General features: G+C 40.8%; 1 protein-coding gene across 31 annotated transcripts in view; it reads left to right on the forward strand.

Annotated features, from left to right (window-relative positions):
* Positions 1-18,421, forward strand: part of CADPS (calcium dependent secretion activator) — a 359,086-nt gene that overhangs the window by 318,576 nt on the left and 22,089 nt on the right. For all 31 annotated transcript variants that reach the window (XM_039482401.1, XM_039482397.1, XM_039482400.1 and 28 more), the window contains 2 exons: positions 5,839-5,871; positions 10,306-10,413. In XM_039482401.1, coding sequence (XP_039338335.1) covers positions 5,839-5,871; positions 10,306-10,413 — 141 coding nt within the window. The remainder of the gene's footprint in view (positions 1-5,838; positions 5,872-10,305; positions 10,414-18,421) is intronic.

Below are 18,421 nucleotides of genomic sequence, written 5' to 3' on the forward strand. Positions count from 1 at the left end.
GTGGGCCCAGTCCTGCACTGAACTCCTTCGACTCCCACTGGCCTCACTGGGGCACTCATCACCCTGCAGGATTGAGCTATATCTTCTTGGGCAGGGAAGGTGCCTGTTTTCTGTTGGGAAAGCACCTCGTATCCCAGGGACATGAATGGAACTAGATAATAGTAAGTAGCACTCGACAGGTGTCCCAGTCCCATATATGCTGCACTCAGGAAGGCTCTGATGAGCAGCACAATTTCCTGCCATAGTAGCATCATTTTCTGTGTTAGAGAAGCTGTCAAATATCAGAGGGGCAGCCGTGTTAGTCTGGATCTGTAAAAAGCGACAGAGAGTCCTGTGGCATCTTCTAGACTAACAGACGTATTGGAGCATAAGCTATCGCTCATTACAGCGGAGTAGTGCTGCCTCCCATGTTTTTGCCCTGTGTGAACAAATAAAACAGTGCTATGGTCCAAGCGTTTTAATTCTAGAAAGCAATAATCTTCCTTCCCCTCCTACCAACTCCTTCCATCACATGTGTTCCAGTCTCAGAAATGACATGTACTCAGTGGTCTTCTGACAGACAGTTTTATCACCTAGTAGGAAATCCTTATTTTCAGTTCTTGCCTTGAAATTTAGTATTAACTTAATATATCTGCTCTAAAGTTCTCACTAGCCACCTCATTATAAAGAGCTTCAGAACGAAAATACCCTTCTGCGTTTGGCCAGACCTTTTTTTTTTTTTTTTTTTTACAGTCAAATGTTTCTCAGTATCGGCAGTCCAGTCATTTGATGGGTGTCTGTCTGTGACGTTCCACTGAGTCACAAGCAATGGCAACTGTTTAATCTGGATGGCTTCTTTCATTGAGCAGCAAAGAATCACAGTGATGTTAATTAAAACTAAAGAGCATATATTACCCCAGGGAGAGATGGAAAAGAGCTCATCTTTGTTCTTCACAAATTTTGATGGTAAACTGAGACATTTCATGGAAAAGTCACATAATTTGTGAAAAACTGCAGCCTAGCAAAACTCACACAGCGTCTGGTTGTTTGGAAACTTCACTAAATGTATCCAAATCTTACTTTAGAGAAAAACAAGTCATTATTCACTTTGTTTTGTTTTTTTTAAAAGCAGCTTAGCTTTTTGTGGGTGGAGGGGAGATTGTGGAAGGAAGACTGCATTATTCTCATTCCATCTTTCCTTGGGGAGGAATGATTATCCCATGATTAGGTGCTAGTCCGGGATTTAAGAGAACCAGATTCAAGTCCCTGGTCTGTGGGAGACTCCCTGTGGAAATGTCTACACAGCCCGCAGCCCTGAGCCATCGAGCCCAGGCTGACAAAGTCAGGCTAGCACTGCTGTGTAAAAATAGCTACGTGGCAGCTCAGACTCCAGACAGATCCTAAGTCAGTGGCAAAGCTTCCATAGCCACCCACAGGGCAGGAACCAGCTCATTGGTTCATAGAATATCAGGGTTGGAAGGGGGTCATCTAGTCCAACCCCCTGCTCAAAGCAAGACCAATCCCCAGACAGATTTTTATCCCAGTTCCCTAAATAGCCCCCTCAAGGATTAAACTCAGAACCCTGGGTTTAGCAGGCCAATGCTCAAACCACTGAGCTCTCCCTCCCCCAGGTTGACCAGTGGACATAGTAACAGCATCCTACCTCTGCAGGGGGTTGTGAGGGTGAATACACGGATGACTGTGAAGTGCGGCAGGCCATGTCAATACCACAGAGAGAAGGAAACGTTTATTTTTGCTGAAGTTCCGTGTCTTGTCATTTCTGGCATTTCTTTTTATGGGTTTTAGTCCTTACAGCCAGAAGGGATCATTATGCACATCCATTCGGAGCCTCATGGATGATGCAGGCCAGAGAATCTCACTCAGTAATTCCTGCATCAGACTCATTGCTACAGCTAGAGCTGGTTCATGTGTCATTTTAAACCTTTAGGAGGTCTGCGGGTGACTCTCATGCCCATTTTGAGATCCAGTGGGCTTTTTGTGATCCAGTGGGCTTTTTTGTCCTTATAATTGTGCCCATCTAGTTCCAGGCCCACTGGTAGGGTTTTGAAAATATCCAGGGTTTGCCTCTGCTCTTTCACCCCAGTTTGAGGGTCTTAGTGCTGGAAATGCTTGAAATGTTACCCTCAGCAGTCACCACCGCTCTGGTCTTTTGTATCGCCTCGTTTTGCTTAATTATTCACACACACGCACCTCGTACACTCCATACAAATACATCCACCCACTCACACATTCTGTCTCACACATACAGTCAGCCCCTCATTCAGGACACATAATTTATTCATCCCAAGATGCAACTGTGTGTGTGTTATATTTAGGCTGTTTTAATGGTAGCTTTAGAAATATTTAAAAAGCAGGTGAGCTTTTACACCCAAACAAGGATGGTGAGCCCATGCTTATCCTAATTAAAAGCATAAGCTTCATGGAAGATCTCAGCTGTGAGCCTTCCAGATGGGCTACATTATGGTACCGTTGTAAGAGGGTCTCTCTCTATCCAGCTGGGAATTGCTCAGTCTGAAAAGTTGAACTTGAAACTCATGGAACTCCTGTATCCTTTGCCAGCTATGGCTGACATACAGGCTTATGAGTTCTGTTTTATGAAGGGCAGCAGAGAGGTAGCAAGTGTTTTGGGTCTTGTAATTGGCAGATATCTGGAAACAGCCTCCAGATTATCAACATGATCTTTAAATATGAGCTTTGAAGAGGAGAACATAAGTAAATTATCCAATGGACTGTTGGCATCCTGAAAGGCAGGACTGCCCCTTGGTCAAAGCCTTTTTTAGGGCTGTACCCAGACTACACAAGCTCTGCAATCCATGGACTTGGCCTGGAATCCTCTTCAATGTCAGGGCCAGTTGGGAGGGAGAAAAAAGATCTCCGCATCCAGACGCCAGCAGCAAAAGCAGAGTGGAAAACCTGCAGAGTGGTGCCCCCTTCAGCAGCTTGGGACCCTACTCTTGCATCGTGCCCTACAAATGGAAGAGCCATCCCTGCCATTTGTCATGTAAGCTGGTTAAAAAAACCAAGTAAAGGATAAACATCCCCACCCCCCAACCCGCAGAGAGGGGCTAAGGGTTGCGTGAGTTCAGATAGTTATTGTGCACTTACATGTGGCCTTTGCCGCAGCGGTTTTCATACTCCGACAGTTCTTCTTTCCTGGAATTGGTTGCAAAATCTCTGAGGCAGAAGCTGTTGAAATGGAAGCTGCACACATTGAAGCTATTTGTGGTATGTTGGTCAGTTCCTGCCACTATTTTTTTCATTAATTTTTAATTTAAATTAGGGCTGTCGAGCGATTAACAAAACTAATTGTGATTACTCGCATTGTTAAACAATAATAAATACCATTTATTTAAATATTTTTGGATGTTTTCTACATTTTCAAATATATTGATTTCAATGACAACACAAAATACGAAGTGTACAGTGCTCACTTTATGTTTATTTTTATTACAAATATTTGCACTGTAAAAAACAAAAGAAATAGTATTTTTCTAATTCACCTAATACAAGTACTGTAGTGCAATCTCTTTATCATGAAAGTTGAACTTACAAATATAGAATCATGTACAAAAAATAACTGCATTGAAAAAGAAAACAATGTTAAACTCTAGAGCCTACAAGTCCACTCAGTCCTACTTCAGCCAATCGCTCAGACAAACAAACTTGGTTACAATTTGCAGGAGATAATGCTGCCCGCTTCTTGTTTACAGTGTCACCTGAAAGTGACAACAGGCATTTGCATGGCACTGTTGTAGCCGGTGTCGCAAGATATTTACGTGCCAGATGTGCTAAAGATTCATATGTCCTTTATCTTCAACCACCATTCTATAGGACAGGCGTCCATGCTGATGGCGGGTTCTGCTCGATAAGGATCCAAAGCAGTGCAGACTGACACATGTTCATTTTCCTTATCTGAGTCAAATGCCACCAGCAGAAGGTTGATTTTCTTTTTTGGTGGTTCAGGTTCTGTAGTTTCCGCATCTGAGTGTTCCTCTTTTAAGACTTCTGAAAGCATGCTCCACACCTCGTTCCTCTCAGATTTTGGAAGGCAATTGAGATTCTTAAACCTTGGGTCGAGTACTGTAGCTGTTTTTAGAAATCTCACATTAGTATATTCTTTGCGTTTTGTCAAATCTGCTGTGAAAGTGTTCTTAAAACAAACATGTGCTGGGTCATCATCCGAGACTGCTATCACATGAAATATATGGCAGAATGTGGGTAAAACAGAGCAGGAGACATACTATTCTCCCCCAAGAAGTTCAGTCACAAATTTAATTAATGAATTATTTTTTAACAAGCATCATCAGCATGGAAGCATGTCCTCTGGAATGGTGGCCAAAGCATGAAGGGGCGCACGAATGTTTAGCATATCTGGCATATAAATACCTTGCAATGCCGACTACAAAAATGCCATGTGAATGCCTGTTCTCACTTTCAGGTGACATTGTAAATAAGAAGCAGGCAGCAGTGTCTCCTGTAAATGTAAACAAACTTGTTTGTCTTAGCGATTGGCTGAACAAGAAGTAGGACTGAGTGGACTTGTAGGGTCTAAAGTTTTACATTGTTTTGTTTTTGAGTGCAGTTATGTAACAAAAAAAATCTACATTTGTAAGTTGCACTTAAATGATAAAGAGATTGCACTACAGTACTTATATGAGGTGAATTGAAAACTACTATTTCTTTTGTTTATTAGTTTTACAGTGCAAATATTTGTAATAAAAATAATAATATAAAGTGAGCACTGTACACTTTGTATTCTGTGCTGTAATAGAAATCGAAATATTTGAAAATGTAGAAAAACATCCAAAAAGATTTAATAAATTTCAATTGGTATTCTATAGTTTAACAATGAAATTAATCACAATTAATTTTTTTAATCGCAATTAATTTTTAGAGTTAATCACGTCAGTTAACTGTGATTAATTGACAGCCCTAATTTAAATGTCATTTAAACTTTTGAGTGAGCTTAATCCCAGCTTGACAGCCCTGAACTCCTCTGTCCGTGTGCCGAGGGCAGTCGCAGTGCAGGCCTACGTGGGCCTCCTTATCCACGTGCCTCGGTGCTGTATTGGACGGGGAGTATTTGGGTGCCCTGGCTGACTGGCCTGGATCTGCCAGCAAGGGCTCCAGTGGTTTTGGATTTCCTTAGGATGCAGACAGTTGTTTACTTAGAACTGGAATGAAGCCACCAAGTTGTCATGCTGTGGTAACAACTTTTGGCTACTAGGTTTGCATTGATTCCACTGCCAATCCCTTGAGCCATCCATTCCCCCCAAAAAACTGTTCACAAAAATACATTCCCCTGTCCTATTTCCAGTCACGTTAGCCAGCCAGCCTCCAGGACTCCTGTGTGCACCCCAGCTCCACACCCCCACCCCGCTTGCTTGTCTGGGTGCAACCTCCTCAGTGACCTAAGAGCTGTGCAGCTGAGGATACCTGCCTTAGCCACATATATTAAAATCTGACTCGTGTCGTGAGAGTTGAGAACAAGGCCCTGCTCATTGGCAGCATTAAGCCCCCAGAGAAATAATGAAGCGAATATATTTCTGTTGGCCTTTTCCAGAATCCCTGTACCTCCCCCTGCTCATGGAGAAAAAGGAGAAGGAGAACTCCCACACCATCATCTGCTGCAATTTGTGCCTTAGCGACAGTAAAGCCACCTCTCTTGGTTTTTTGGGTTTTTTTTAAACCACCATTACTTATAGATTGAAACAGGAAATGTATCACTTTAGCATCATTTTTTCAATCAGCATCAAGTTGTACTAATGTTATCTTTAGATATTATTGTATGTATTAAACATCAACATGAGTCTAAAATCTAGTTTTTTTCCTTTACAGGTGAAGGCGGCTTCCAAATACGTCGATGTACCTGTAAGCACAATTTAAACATTGCCTTCTGTCTTAATAATTTGCATTGTGTTTTGGTTTTACTGCACATGTAACAACCCCTCAGTGTGGGTTGTCAGCTGCTAGTGAACCTAGGACTTCCAGTGTGATAAGCATAGGATTCTAACACTTGAGCTGAAAGGAGGACCTACGGTAGCTGGTGTCAATATTAAACATTTATCGTATGGAGACCTGCAACTAGGCAGGGATACCGTAACTAATGGACTTCACATAATATCAAGTAGGTACCGTATTTACACAAGGGACTTGGGTCACTGCAAAAAATGAGTAACAGTACATTCTGTACTTTTTTTGTGTTCTATAATTTTTTTCATTGAAACTTGCCTATATAAAATAGAGTATAATTTCAGAGAGAAAAGTCTAGAACATGTTAGAGCTGAGCCAAAATATATGTAACACTTGCTAGCCTGTTTTATTTTTATTCTTCTAATTGCTGGCATATTTTACTCTTTCAGAAAATGCTTTTAGTTTTAACTTTAGGGAAATGGTGGTAAGTTAGCAGTGTGTGTATATGGGAAACAATGTTGAAAATAAAAAATAACCAAATTTGTTCACGTTTGCAGTCGTTAAAGAAAAATTTTACATTGGCTCCACTAATTAGAGCTTAACACATAAGGAAGAGAGCCCTTCAAGTTCTTAGATAAAGCGCTTAAGTTGCCAGAAATTTACATTTAAATTGAGTTTAAGTGCAGTATATGAATGCTAGTTGGAGTTAGGGATTACTGCTGATAAACGAGGTTACGTTTACAGACAGACTTTGTGCTGAGTATTTACAAATAAAAGCAAGTAGAGAGGAGTCGCATCTTACGCAGGGGTTAGGTTCTGAAGTCAGCACATGAGGCAAAAATCGCATATAGTCAAATGCTTATTGAGTGGAATGGCGGGCAGAATTGCCTGCACTACAGGTACAGTGTTTAAATTGTTATTTTTCTCCTTTTGTTTTGTTTTGCCGAGCGCATATAGTTAAAATCGCGTAAGTTAAATGTGCCTATGATGCGACTCCACTGTAGACTTAAATACATCAGTCCAAATTCTGCACTCAGCCACACCAGTGTAAATTGAGATAGTGCCACGTACATGCGGCCTTGAAAACGTGCCAGGTTAGCTAGACAGGGTTACTTCAGTGTGTGTGTGACACACACCACTTACTAGGGAGGTGATACCCATGCGATAAATTGCGAGAAGTGTTTCCATCTCCCTCCCCCAGATGTGGAATTTCCCTCCCAGAGTACACCTGCCTTGGGTCCAGTATGGGCAAGATTCAGTCCCGGGCAAGTAAGAGCTTTTCTCTGCATAAAAACGTCCTGGCTTTAAAGTTTGTATGTCATGGCCCTTGAGGGATAGAAGTGGGCCATTTATAACACTGGGAAGGGGCAGCTTTTAGCCTCCCAGTGGGACTCAGCAGTCACATGCCTGTAAAAAAGCTTGAGATGTCCGACCTTAAAAAGTCTAGGCTTCTAAGTCACTGAGGCACATTTGACAATTTCAGCAGCTAGGACTTCAGATACAGGAAAGCTCTTCAGCTCTTCCCTTGAAGCCCTGCCAGAGAGTTCAGCATTCCGAGGTTACAAGAAAGAGTCCCAGTACAATAGTATATAACTCGCAAACATTTCCAAAATAGATTTTCCTGTAAAATAAATGATGGTGTCATGTCGTATCAAGGGTTTCTTGGCATTCCTTTGGGATGCCTTGCACAATGCTCATGGCTTATCCCATGTGAGCAGTTCACTCCAACCTCATTCTAATAAAACCTTTACACCCCACCATCAGTGGCTCCACGCACACACACCCCACACGTCCACCAATATACTCATGCACGTGTGTGACCACATATTTGGGGGTGTTACCTGGACTCTGTTTTGTTTCAATTTTATAATCACTCACTAAATATTACAACTTCGTGACATACAACAGTTGTTGTTATCAATCCCCCAGGACACCCTGTCCCCAAGGCTTTAATTTTGAATTCCTTTACCCACTTGTCCGATTAAGATTTGTCCACAGAAGACAGTGCTGGAGTCCATAGTTCGACATGTAATTAAGATAGCTGTGAAGAGCCTTTCTCTTTCCAGATCAGAAAATTAAGAGGCAAAATGCTCCTTGAAGAGTTCAAACAGTCCAGTTGTGTTGTCAAGGTAGAGAATGGAAAAGAAATATCAGAGCTACAACACCTCTTACAACACTGTCATTAATGTGCATTTTATGTGATTGTATAGCAAAGCCAGCATCACTTGGAGAGGACTGAGCTGTTCAGGAGGCATACGCAAATAGATTTAAAATAACCCTTTATCCATAGATGTTTGGCTGATGTATACTAACTTTTTTTGTGTGAAACGAGATGACACAATATATCTGCATGGAAATGTCAAAGAACAATATCCAACTTTTTGAGAAGAGTTCTCCATATATATAGCTTCCACTTGTATCACAATGTTTCCTGAAGCCTGGAATCCATCATTTAGTTAATATGGGCCAGATTCTACTCTCACACTGGTTTAATATTGGTGAAACACCATTCACTTAGATCAGGGGTCAGCAACCTTTCAGAAGTGGTGTGCCGAGTCTTCATTTATTCACTCTGATTTAAGGTTTCGCGTGCCAGTAATACATTTTAACATCCTTAGAAGGTCTCTTTCTATAAGTCTATAATATATAACTAAACTATTGTTGTATGTAAAGTAAATAAGGTTTTTAAAATGTTTAAGAAGCTTCATTTAAAATTAAAAAAATGCAGAGCCCCCCGGACCAGTGGCCAGGACCCAGGCAGTGTGAGTGCCACTGAAAATGAGCTCACATGCCGCCTTCGGCATGCGTGCCATAGGTTGCCTGCCCCTGACTTAGATGGAGCTAGCCTTCCTTTTCACCAGTGTAAGCGAAAGCAGCATCCACAGTAGCAGTGAGCCACAGTATCTGTAGGTGAAGTGCAGAGAAAACCACATTTGATGATGGGTTCCTTCTCTAGGGAAAAGAGAAGATACCTGTTATTGAGCAGATAAGCCATCACTTACATCTAATTTCAGAAACTTGTTTTGTATCAAAAAACTGCAACACTTATAGTGCCACCATGAAACTGGCACAATCAGCGTGCTGAACATTGCTTCAAAGTATAACACTTGACTACTGCCGCATTTGTGTTGTCCTCATTGGTTTTCAAATTAATACCTTGTCATTGTTTCAGTAGGTGTTAAGAAATGTTACTGGCATCCCAAGGGCCAAGCATTGGCCCTTTGCTTGATAATTGTTTGCTTTGTATTAAAAAACTCCTTTCCCACTGCTTTCCAAACGGTCTTCATTTTCACCCTGGAAATTACACAGAAGTGTTAACTAACTTCAATTTACAGTGGCTGACAATCACATCTTAGAGAGAACCGATACTTTGTGATCTGAGGTAAATCACAGTAATGAAAACTAACGACACTCGTTATTAACAAACTTACAATGTGCCATGGAAATTTAAGGTTCTGTGGCAGGTCCTGTAATGATTCATGTTACAGTATTTTAATGGGTTTCCTTTGAGATCAGTTTGATTTCAACATATCAAGCAGTGTGAACTCAATGGGTTTTTTAGTATATTTCTCCCTCTCCATCTACTTCAGTTACCGTCTCCTTTAAAGAAAATATCAGAAGTATCACTGCCTTTCACAAATCTAATGTACTTATAAGTTAAGGTTTAAAACCAATGAACATATATGGCGATATGTACAGACATAACCGTAGCTATAGGTATCCTAGAAATTTAGCACTGATTTAGACATGGTGGGAAATTAGCTGATTTATGATTTTACAAGTTTATTTTAAAATATACATCCATGTTCAAGCTAACGTCTAAGTTCTAAACAACAAAGAAATGTGATTTTGGTGTGAATAATAAAATGTTCATTGCTTACTCCACACATTCTCACACTTTAGGAGAAGAAACAAGAGACTAGCGCTGGGTGTTAGCTTTCTAACTTCATATAACAGAGGGTTTGCATATAGAAGGTGACACTGAAAAACCACAGCGTGATTTGTTGTTTCATTAATTAGGTCAACAATACCAAACATAGCACGAGAACTTCCTGGCATCAGTGTGTCAAGGAAAGGCTTTATTCATCCGAGTAGCTTCCCTCTAGGCAAAAAAAGCAAGCGAGATAGTGTGTTTACATGATCTTGTGCTGCACAAGCTGCATAGACAGAGTGGCTCGTTGGCTTTGCGGCATACAAAGCAGCCAGCCGTGGTATCAGTTTCTGGCACCCAAGTGTACTGTAGGTATCAACGGGGAGTGTGGTGCAAAGCAACAGTTTAAGGAAAAAAGGGAGCTTGAGGAGAGGAACAGCAGCAACAAGACTACATAAAGGAGCTGCCTTATATGAAGATGTTCATGTTTTTCTTTCTCTCTCTTCTTTTCTTCCATACAGAAGCCGGGGATGGATGTTGCTGATGCCTATGTGACATTTGTTCGCCACTCTCAGGATGTCTTGCGTGATAAGGTCAATGAGGAGATGTATATAGAAAGGTTATTTGATGTAAGTAAATGCCTTCTCCTCCTTGGAAACCAAGCAGGAGACTCCCCCAAAATGTGACAAAATAAGACAGGAGGATAAGTCACATTTTGAGAAAATTGATTGGTTATAGATTACAAAACAAAAAATCTTTCCTTTCCTTCTGACTAAGGCTCTTATCTGCTGTCCGCCTGCTCTAACTCTGTACTCTGATCTGCTGTGTCCTGGTCTTTATGTATGTGGTTTGTAAGATAACAGCATCTTTTAAGCCAATACTTACTATGTTAAGTTTGTGAGAAATCTTTCTAAAGAGGAACATCTTGGTCATTGTTCTTATCATTAAAATCTGAGCCAATTTTATGGCAGATGTTAGTCGGGGACCATCTCTTTGGTATGTTAATTAATTGTTTCTGACTGCCCAGCACTCAGAACTTGAAAATGAACTCTGCTACATATTTATATTTTTTAAAAATGACAAAAGAGAGCTGATAAAATCTGTATTTTTATACTCAGAAGGACTATGTTGTGGTGTCTAGCACCAGATGTAAAAGCTATAATATGGTCTCCCTGGGGAAAATGGGATGGTTGCTCTAGTCAAAAGGGCACAGATTTTCAGGAGTTCTGTCCCCTTCCCACTCTGCCCCCTGCACCAAATTAATTGATAACATGTAAAAGAGAACATTGACCTTGATGCCCAGCAGCCTACGTTTATTTTAAATATGAATGCATGTTAACTGATGTACCTGTCTCTCTCTCTCTCTCTCTGTTGCTTTTGTTGTGTGACACACTTTCCGTCCTTGTAGCTATTGTTCACTGAAGGTTTTATGTTTATGGCAAGCACTTAACATTAGTGTTTCAGTCACTTCTAGGATCTTTGTTTATATATTGATTTTTGTGACTGTGTGGAACAGCTTACGTTCAAACTTTCTTTTCTTTCACCTCTCAGCAACATCATTTTCCAGTCTTCTGGCTCTAGAATGTTAATAACTTTATATGCTTTGTTTACTTACTCATTTGCTTCCACAGTGTGTAGGGAAGGCTTTTTTCCCCCCAATCAAATGCCTTCTTTACTTGATATTCTTCTTTCTTCACATCACCTTTCCCTTAGAAACCTCTTCTTACTTTATAATTCCCACTCTTTCTTTCACTGATATCCTATCAGATTAAAATGGAACTTATCTCTCATGTCAAATGTTTTATCACATTATATCAAGTGGCATGAATTAGAGTCAAATAATCTTCCTGTGTACATCTACTAGCATGGCCCATATCCACTGAGAATGCCTCATTCATGCATAAAGCACACTAGTGACTCCTTAATGCTCTGTGCGTGCTCACTCTTCAAAGAATTTAAAGCACAGAATGCCAGATATAAATCACCCATCCAGTAAGCATTGGAAAAAGGATTCACTTCTATTTTGCAGCAGGTCCGCTAGTGCATTGCACATCTATGTTGAATTTTATTCCATACGCAGTAAATTTTCAGAGATCAGCTGGGTTGTTCTTTTCAATGCCTTAGTTGCCTTTCCTTTGATCAGTTTCTTAAGATTCACTAGGGTGACCAGATGTCCCGATTTTATAGGGACAGTCCTGATTTTTGGGTCTTTTTCTTATATAGGCTTCTATTACCCCCCACCCCCTGTCCCAATTTTTCACATTTGCTGTCTGGTCACCCTAAGATTCGCAGTTGTGTGGTTTTTAGAACTTTCTGTCATTAGCTCAAACTCTAAAAATCTGTCACTGGCCTGAGTATTTATTTGTTTGATCCGATCATGCTTAGGATCATAGGACCATATTTTGGTTAAATTGGCAATAAAAAAAATAAGAATAACCTGGTAGAAGGCAAAAGTACAGAATTCCCTCTCACCTCCCCCCCCTCCACATTTTTCATAAACTATACTTTGCCTAACCTGTTAGGCAGGTAAATGATAAAGGATTTTATTAATAGTAATTAATCCTATAATATTTACATTTCTACATATGTTTTTACATAACTGCGTGCAGCTATCAAGGCATTGTGGAAAAGCAATTCACTTTTTGCTCTGATGTGTTAGCAATTCAATTCTGGGACCAAATCCTGCTGACTACATTCCTCTGTTTCTCACTCAATTGTATCTCCTCACATGAGTAAGGTGCACAGGATTGGATCCTTTATTTTGATATATGGGATTAGAATGCACTAGACTTTAAAAGGTAGCAATCTTAATTACTTAAAAGTGTGTTTTAAACTGGCTGCTCTCACTATTGCAAAATTGTTTCTGAAAGAAATGTATATTTCCCAAGTTCAGCCCTAAGCTAAAGGACAAGGTGCTGACCTCACTGACTGAACTAGTAATAGCAGAGCAATTAAATGGGGGGCCGATCCTGCACACCCTTAATACTGGGCACAGTGGTGAATGCTGTGTGATGACTAGCATTAGGGTGACCAGACAGCAAGTGTGAAAAATCGGGACGGGGGTGGAGGGTAATAGGCACCTATATAAGAAAAAGACCCAAAAATCGGGACATCTGGTCACCCTAACTAGCATGGTTCCCAGTGGCGAAGGGTTTCAGGATTGGGCCCTTCAATGTTAATTCACAGAAATCTCCATCACCTAGAAATGGTTTGTTGCAGTATCTGTAATTGAATTTCCCACATGCTGGTTTTCTACACTTTAGCAGCACAGCATCAGTTTGTGAACATTTTGGATTGTTTCAGTCAGTTTTCCTAAATGTGCCCAGCCCTGCGTCTATGAAAGTTGGTGATAAACTCCCATGGATTTTAATGGGTGCAGCATCACATTCATATGTTTTCTTTTGTTTTGTTTTTATATAGACATCTTGGTCCAGGTTTTACTCTCGGTTATGCCGACGCAGCCAAAGGCAGACTTTGGCCTCTTTTGCTCACTGCGTTGTTGTGAAGTATGAGTAATGAAGCAAACCAGTTGTGTATAAAACCTAGAATATTCTTGAAGTATTCAGCCCTTAATTTCATGGAGCTAAATATTGTGGCCAACTAGTTTTATTTATCTTCTTTGTCAATCTCAGTGATAGATTTCTATAAAATTGTCACGTTTGTCAAGGCTTTGGGGGGGGGTTGGTTTTTTTTAGCGGGGGGGGGGGGTCCAGCAGGTACAGTTTTAAGGAAGATGGAGAATGAATAATCAACATTTGTATTATAAAATAGAAATATCCTTTTAAAAATATGTGTGGGCTGATTCAGTATATTTTAGGAGTGACACTCTTGCAGTCTGTGGAGTTGCAGCAGTGTGAATGAGGCCAGAGTCAGATCAGATTTGGAATCTGGACAGAGACATCAATTAACATTTTGCAGGCCACGGCCTCAACTAGGATAAATCAACATAGCTCAATTTACCTTAATGCAGCTACGCCTATTCATTCCGGCTGAGAATCTGGCCCTACATTTTTAGTGTATCGTGTTAACTCTCTTGCCGTGTGTAGTGACCAGGCCAAAATCTTCCCTGTCACATGTGTGCTGCAACCTCATTGATTTCACTGGGGTTTCAGGATTGTCAAGAAGGATCTAGAGATAACTAGGATATAGGGATAGATCCTCCTCTCAGACAAGTCACTGGAAAAACTCCCACTGACTTAACTGGTGCAAAATCAAGCTCATAATTTGGTCCATTACATGTTCCATTTTTTTGTAGCTCCTGGGGGTTTTGCTTCCTCCCTCTTCTCATCTGGTATTTCCGTTTATTTGCTCTGTTTGTTTTCTACCATTAAAAAAGCCTGGATACTATTAGTTATACCATGTTCCAGACAATATTTGAGGTAATATTCTTAGTGCTCATTGTGCCAGTACCTGCATAGCAGAACTGTGCTCTTTGGTGGATATTGGTGCTTGCAGAAGATTAAAATGTAGACCACACAGCAGGATTAAGATAATCTCCTTTATTCTGTAAATTAGTCAGTTTTTTCCCTGCAGTAAAGTCATCATCTTAATTTTTAATATCTGCATTCTCTGGGTCGTTAAAGGAACAGATTGTGAAATTCTGCTGGTAATCAAAAGCTAACTAGAATTTTTTACTATTTTATTTTTAAACAGTGCGTATTTACTGCAGATTAACATGATTTATTTATTTGGCCTGTCCCACTAAACTGGTAATATTTTTTAAAGAGACAAGGAGGGTGAGGTAATATCGTTTATCGGACCAAGAAGAGCTCTGTGTGGCTCAAAAGCTTGTGTCTCTCCCCAACAGAAGTTGATCCAGAAAAAGATATTACCCCAGCTGCCTTGTCTCTCCAATATCCTGGGACTGACACGGCTACGACTACACTGCATACAATATTCTTTAAAGCTACAATACTGGAACACGGCCCACTGGTACAGAGAACTAGTAAGAGAAGAATTTAAGAACAGCTTGTTGACATGCCTTCAGGCGCTTTGTTTATGTGCATGTCTCTGTATGTTCATGCTTTGAAAAAAGAGAGGTTGCAAACTCAGTTTAGTGTAATAGTTTGCAACTTTGTCTCTGAAGGGTGATTTTTGACATACAGACGCTCCCCGACTTATGCAAGCGTTCCATCCCAGAACGCCTTGTGTAACTCGAAATTTGCATAAGTGGGAAACATATACCCGACCATTACGCAAAAAAAAAAGAAAAAAAATCCTCCTATTTCTTGCTTACGGAACTTTTTCCGTAAATTCGGATTTGCATAAATCAGGTTTGCGTAACCCAGGGGGCCTCTGTATTTGATTGTTTCAAATACAAAGTGTGGGCCAGATGGGCTTGAGGTATGTCACAGACCTGAAAAAAGGGGACTGATTTTGCAGTCCTAGAGGCCAATCCTGTGTGGTCCTGAGCCCTCTCAACTGAGGGCACTCAGCGTCTTTTAGGACCAGGCCCCTACACAGCCAGAACTTCCTTTGAGGCCAGCAGGAGATTTGCCTGCAAAGATTAGTGCCTTTAATGATGATAGTTTACAGATTTAGATCCGCATACGTTAGTTTATGTATTTTCCAGCCAATCAGAACCTATCTGATCACAAAAACTGTATGGTGGACCTGTTGATATTATAATCACTAGCCTGGCTTTTGCCTAACTAGCAAAATACTGATGTTTTGGTCACAGGAGTGTAGCTAGTGTACAAAAGGCTGTTAAATGTAGAAAAAGCAACCGTGGTTCCTGTGAATTTCAGGATATTGATGCAAACCTCCAAAGTCCATAAATAGCGCAGATGGTATTTTTTCTTTCTCATGATTAATTCAATATCTTACCCCAAAAAAACCCAAAACATGCTTTTGATATGAGAGATCAGATCATCAAGAGAAGCTCCTAAGATTGCAAGATCTAAACAAAAATTAATTTATTTTTTTCCTCCGTGTACTTCTTGAAGACACAAGCCTGAGTAGAAGATAAGGATTAAAACAGATGTGCTTAGTGCTAGTTCATCTGCTTAAATCTAGCAGTCTCTGAGATCAGTGATTAAAAAGCCATCTCTAACTTTGATGAAATCCACCGCAATGGTAATATTGTGTCTTTGATAGCTTTCTTATGGGCCTCGTGTCTGCCTAAACCGGACATAGAAAACATTTGACTGGAGATGATACGTGGATTATATGGGTCAATTATACACTTAATCTGCCTTCTGGGGATTAAATGTGCATAGATTGACTCTGTGTATTTGGCTTGTCCTTGGCAGTTATCAGATCAGTAAGGTTGCCCTTACTGAAAAGTCTGGTAAGAACTTAATCATGCAGTGATACGGTCCTGATGATGCAGTCGTAGTTACGGTGCTAACTGCTCTGTACTTTTGCAGAAGGTTTGACTTACCATTTTACTGTCACATTATGCATTTAGCTGCCTCCAAACTCTGTGTGCAGACAGTTATAGCCTGGATATTTGTTGTTAAAGGAGTGGTTTAAAATACCGCCAGGAAGCCTCTTTGTATTTGCAGGGAAAATGAGGGTGTTTTGACGTTGACACACAGAGGCACCTTGAAATCAGTGGGTTTGAGGGATGTAGGTGAGGAAGCCAAGGAGGGAGGGCAGAGTAAGGCAGTCCTGAGAGCTGTTCACCCCCATGGTGGCCTGTCAGAGAGAGGATCTTCTGCTTTGATGGGACAGTCACCTCAGCACCCGGCATCTGCAATTGGAGGCTCTGACACAGCTCTCCATTTGGCCCCTTCACCCTCCCCACCTGCCAGGGAGATCCCAGAGCACCTCATGCTGGAACATCAGGGGAGGTGCTGCCTCCCCCACCTCCGTACACTGGTTAGGGGCCCAGAATAGGGATCAAGAAACCTGGGTCCTATTCCCAGCCTTGCCACTGAGTCCCATTGTGGTCTTAGCCAAGTCAGCTCCACTCCCTGCCCCTCAGCTCCGCCATCTGTGATACAGGGATCAGGCTTGTCCACTGGCAAAGTGCTTTGTGCAGTGCATTCCTATTAGATATCGCAGCAGGAATAGAGCTCCATGCCCGTGAGTCCAGCCAGAGCACAGCTCTGGAGAGCTCTGAGCTCCTGAGGATGCATGAGACAGGATTTGGTCCCGTATTTTTTAAATGCAATTATACTAACTATTAATTGATTCATGAATGTGAAACGTATCAAGTCAGTACAAGTCGGAACCGAAGGAGCACTGAGGTTTAAAAAAGAAAGGACTTGGACCCCAGTTCAGTAGTTAGCACTGACTTCTATGGGACTACTCGTGTGCTTAAAGATACACACGTGCCCAGGTACCCTGCTGAATCAGCACTTCCTATACTCCTAAATATATGGAAACTTGCAATGGTGATATTGAGCGCTATAGGAGAAGCTAATGCAGCTGGCTGATTGAACCTTAGAAAACAGCTACTTTTCTTCCTACACAGCCAGATTGCTCACCGAGGCACCAATTCTCCTACTTCTATCCCGAGACAGCCTCCCTGTGCTGTTTCTTCTTCAGCTGCTTTTGTCTAAAAAAGAGTCAGTTTTGAAGTGAAGAAAATAAAGCAGATTGGCCTTGGGAAATACTGCACTGTTTTAAGCAAGTCTTTAAAAGAGTTACTTTTAATGCAGCCCTTGTTTTTTCAGTTAAGGCATAATGTTTTAATCAGTTGAAGTCACATCAATTGAATTTTGTACTCAAAGAAAGGAGAGTCAGATTGCAGGTACTGTGCTTCATGGCAGTTGAGTAAAAATCGTAAAGTACTTTGTGGTGAAAAATATTGTCTGTATACAGTTTTTGCTGCCCTGGGGAAGAAGAACATTGTATACCCTCCTTTATTAATGTGGGGGGAGTTACCCAACAAAAAGGCATGTTTCAAACCCACATGCAGGGTCATGCTATTTCACAGTTGACCCCTTCGTCTTTTGGAGTTCAAATGCAAAGCGTGTCTTTAAAAAAGGACAAGAGGTGTTTAATAGACTTATTAATCATGGCAAAAGGGAGGAGAAGACCTGTTTTCTTACAGTTGCTGCCCAAGGTAGTGAAGACTTGTTCCGGAATAGGGTCTTACCTAGTAAATGTATTCTGTTAACAAGGTTTATTCTTTCATGAAGTATTCATTTAAGTAGGTTTCATTCAATTTATTTTAAGGAGCCTCTTAATAAAATAAGTCCTAGATCTGTCACTGGATTTTACATGCGTGTAAGAGTTTTTCCTTTTAAATGTCTTTATCAGAACAGCTTTTCGTGTTTCAGTAGACATTTGGTGAAGACAGTTAATTTGTTTTCTTTTCCAGAGGAGATTGTTCCATTAATCATTCGAAGAAGTCAGACTGATTGCTCTGTTACTTTAGGTCAGCATAGTCTTGCTAACATGATCTGCACAGTGCTTTTTAGCATTGGAGAATATTCTTTTTATGACAGACTGTAAGCAACAGACTCTTTGTTTTGCCATTAAAAAAATATCCAAGGTACATTTTGTGGAAGGAATATGGTCACGTTGCATTACAGAAGACAAATGGTCCTAAATTCTGAAATGAGAGGTCAGTTAGCTTAACAACGTAGTCTTTCCTGCTTAGCCAACATAGATTGTTGGATTAGAGCTGTATGTACATAATCACTGTGCAATATATGCAAGTCATGTAGGGCCAGATTATTAAAG

This window comes from Mauremys reevesii, linkage group 7, assembly GCF_016161935.1.
Source record: "Mauremys reevesii isolate NIE-2019 linkage group 7, ASM1616193v1, whole genome shotgun sequence".
NCBI classification, from domain to species: Eukaryota; Metazoa; Chordata; order Testudines; family Geoemydidae; genus Mauremys; species Mauremys reevesii.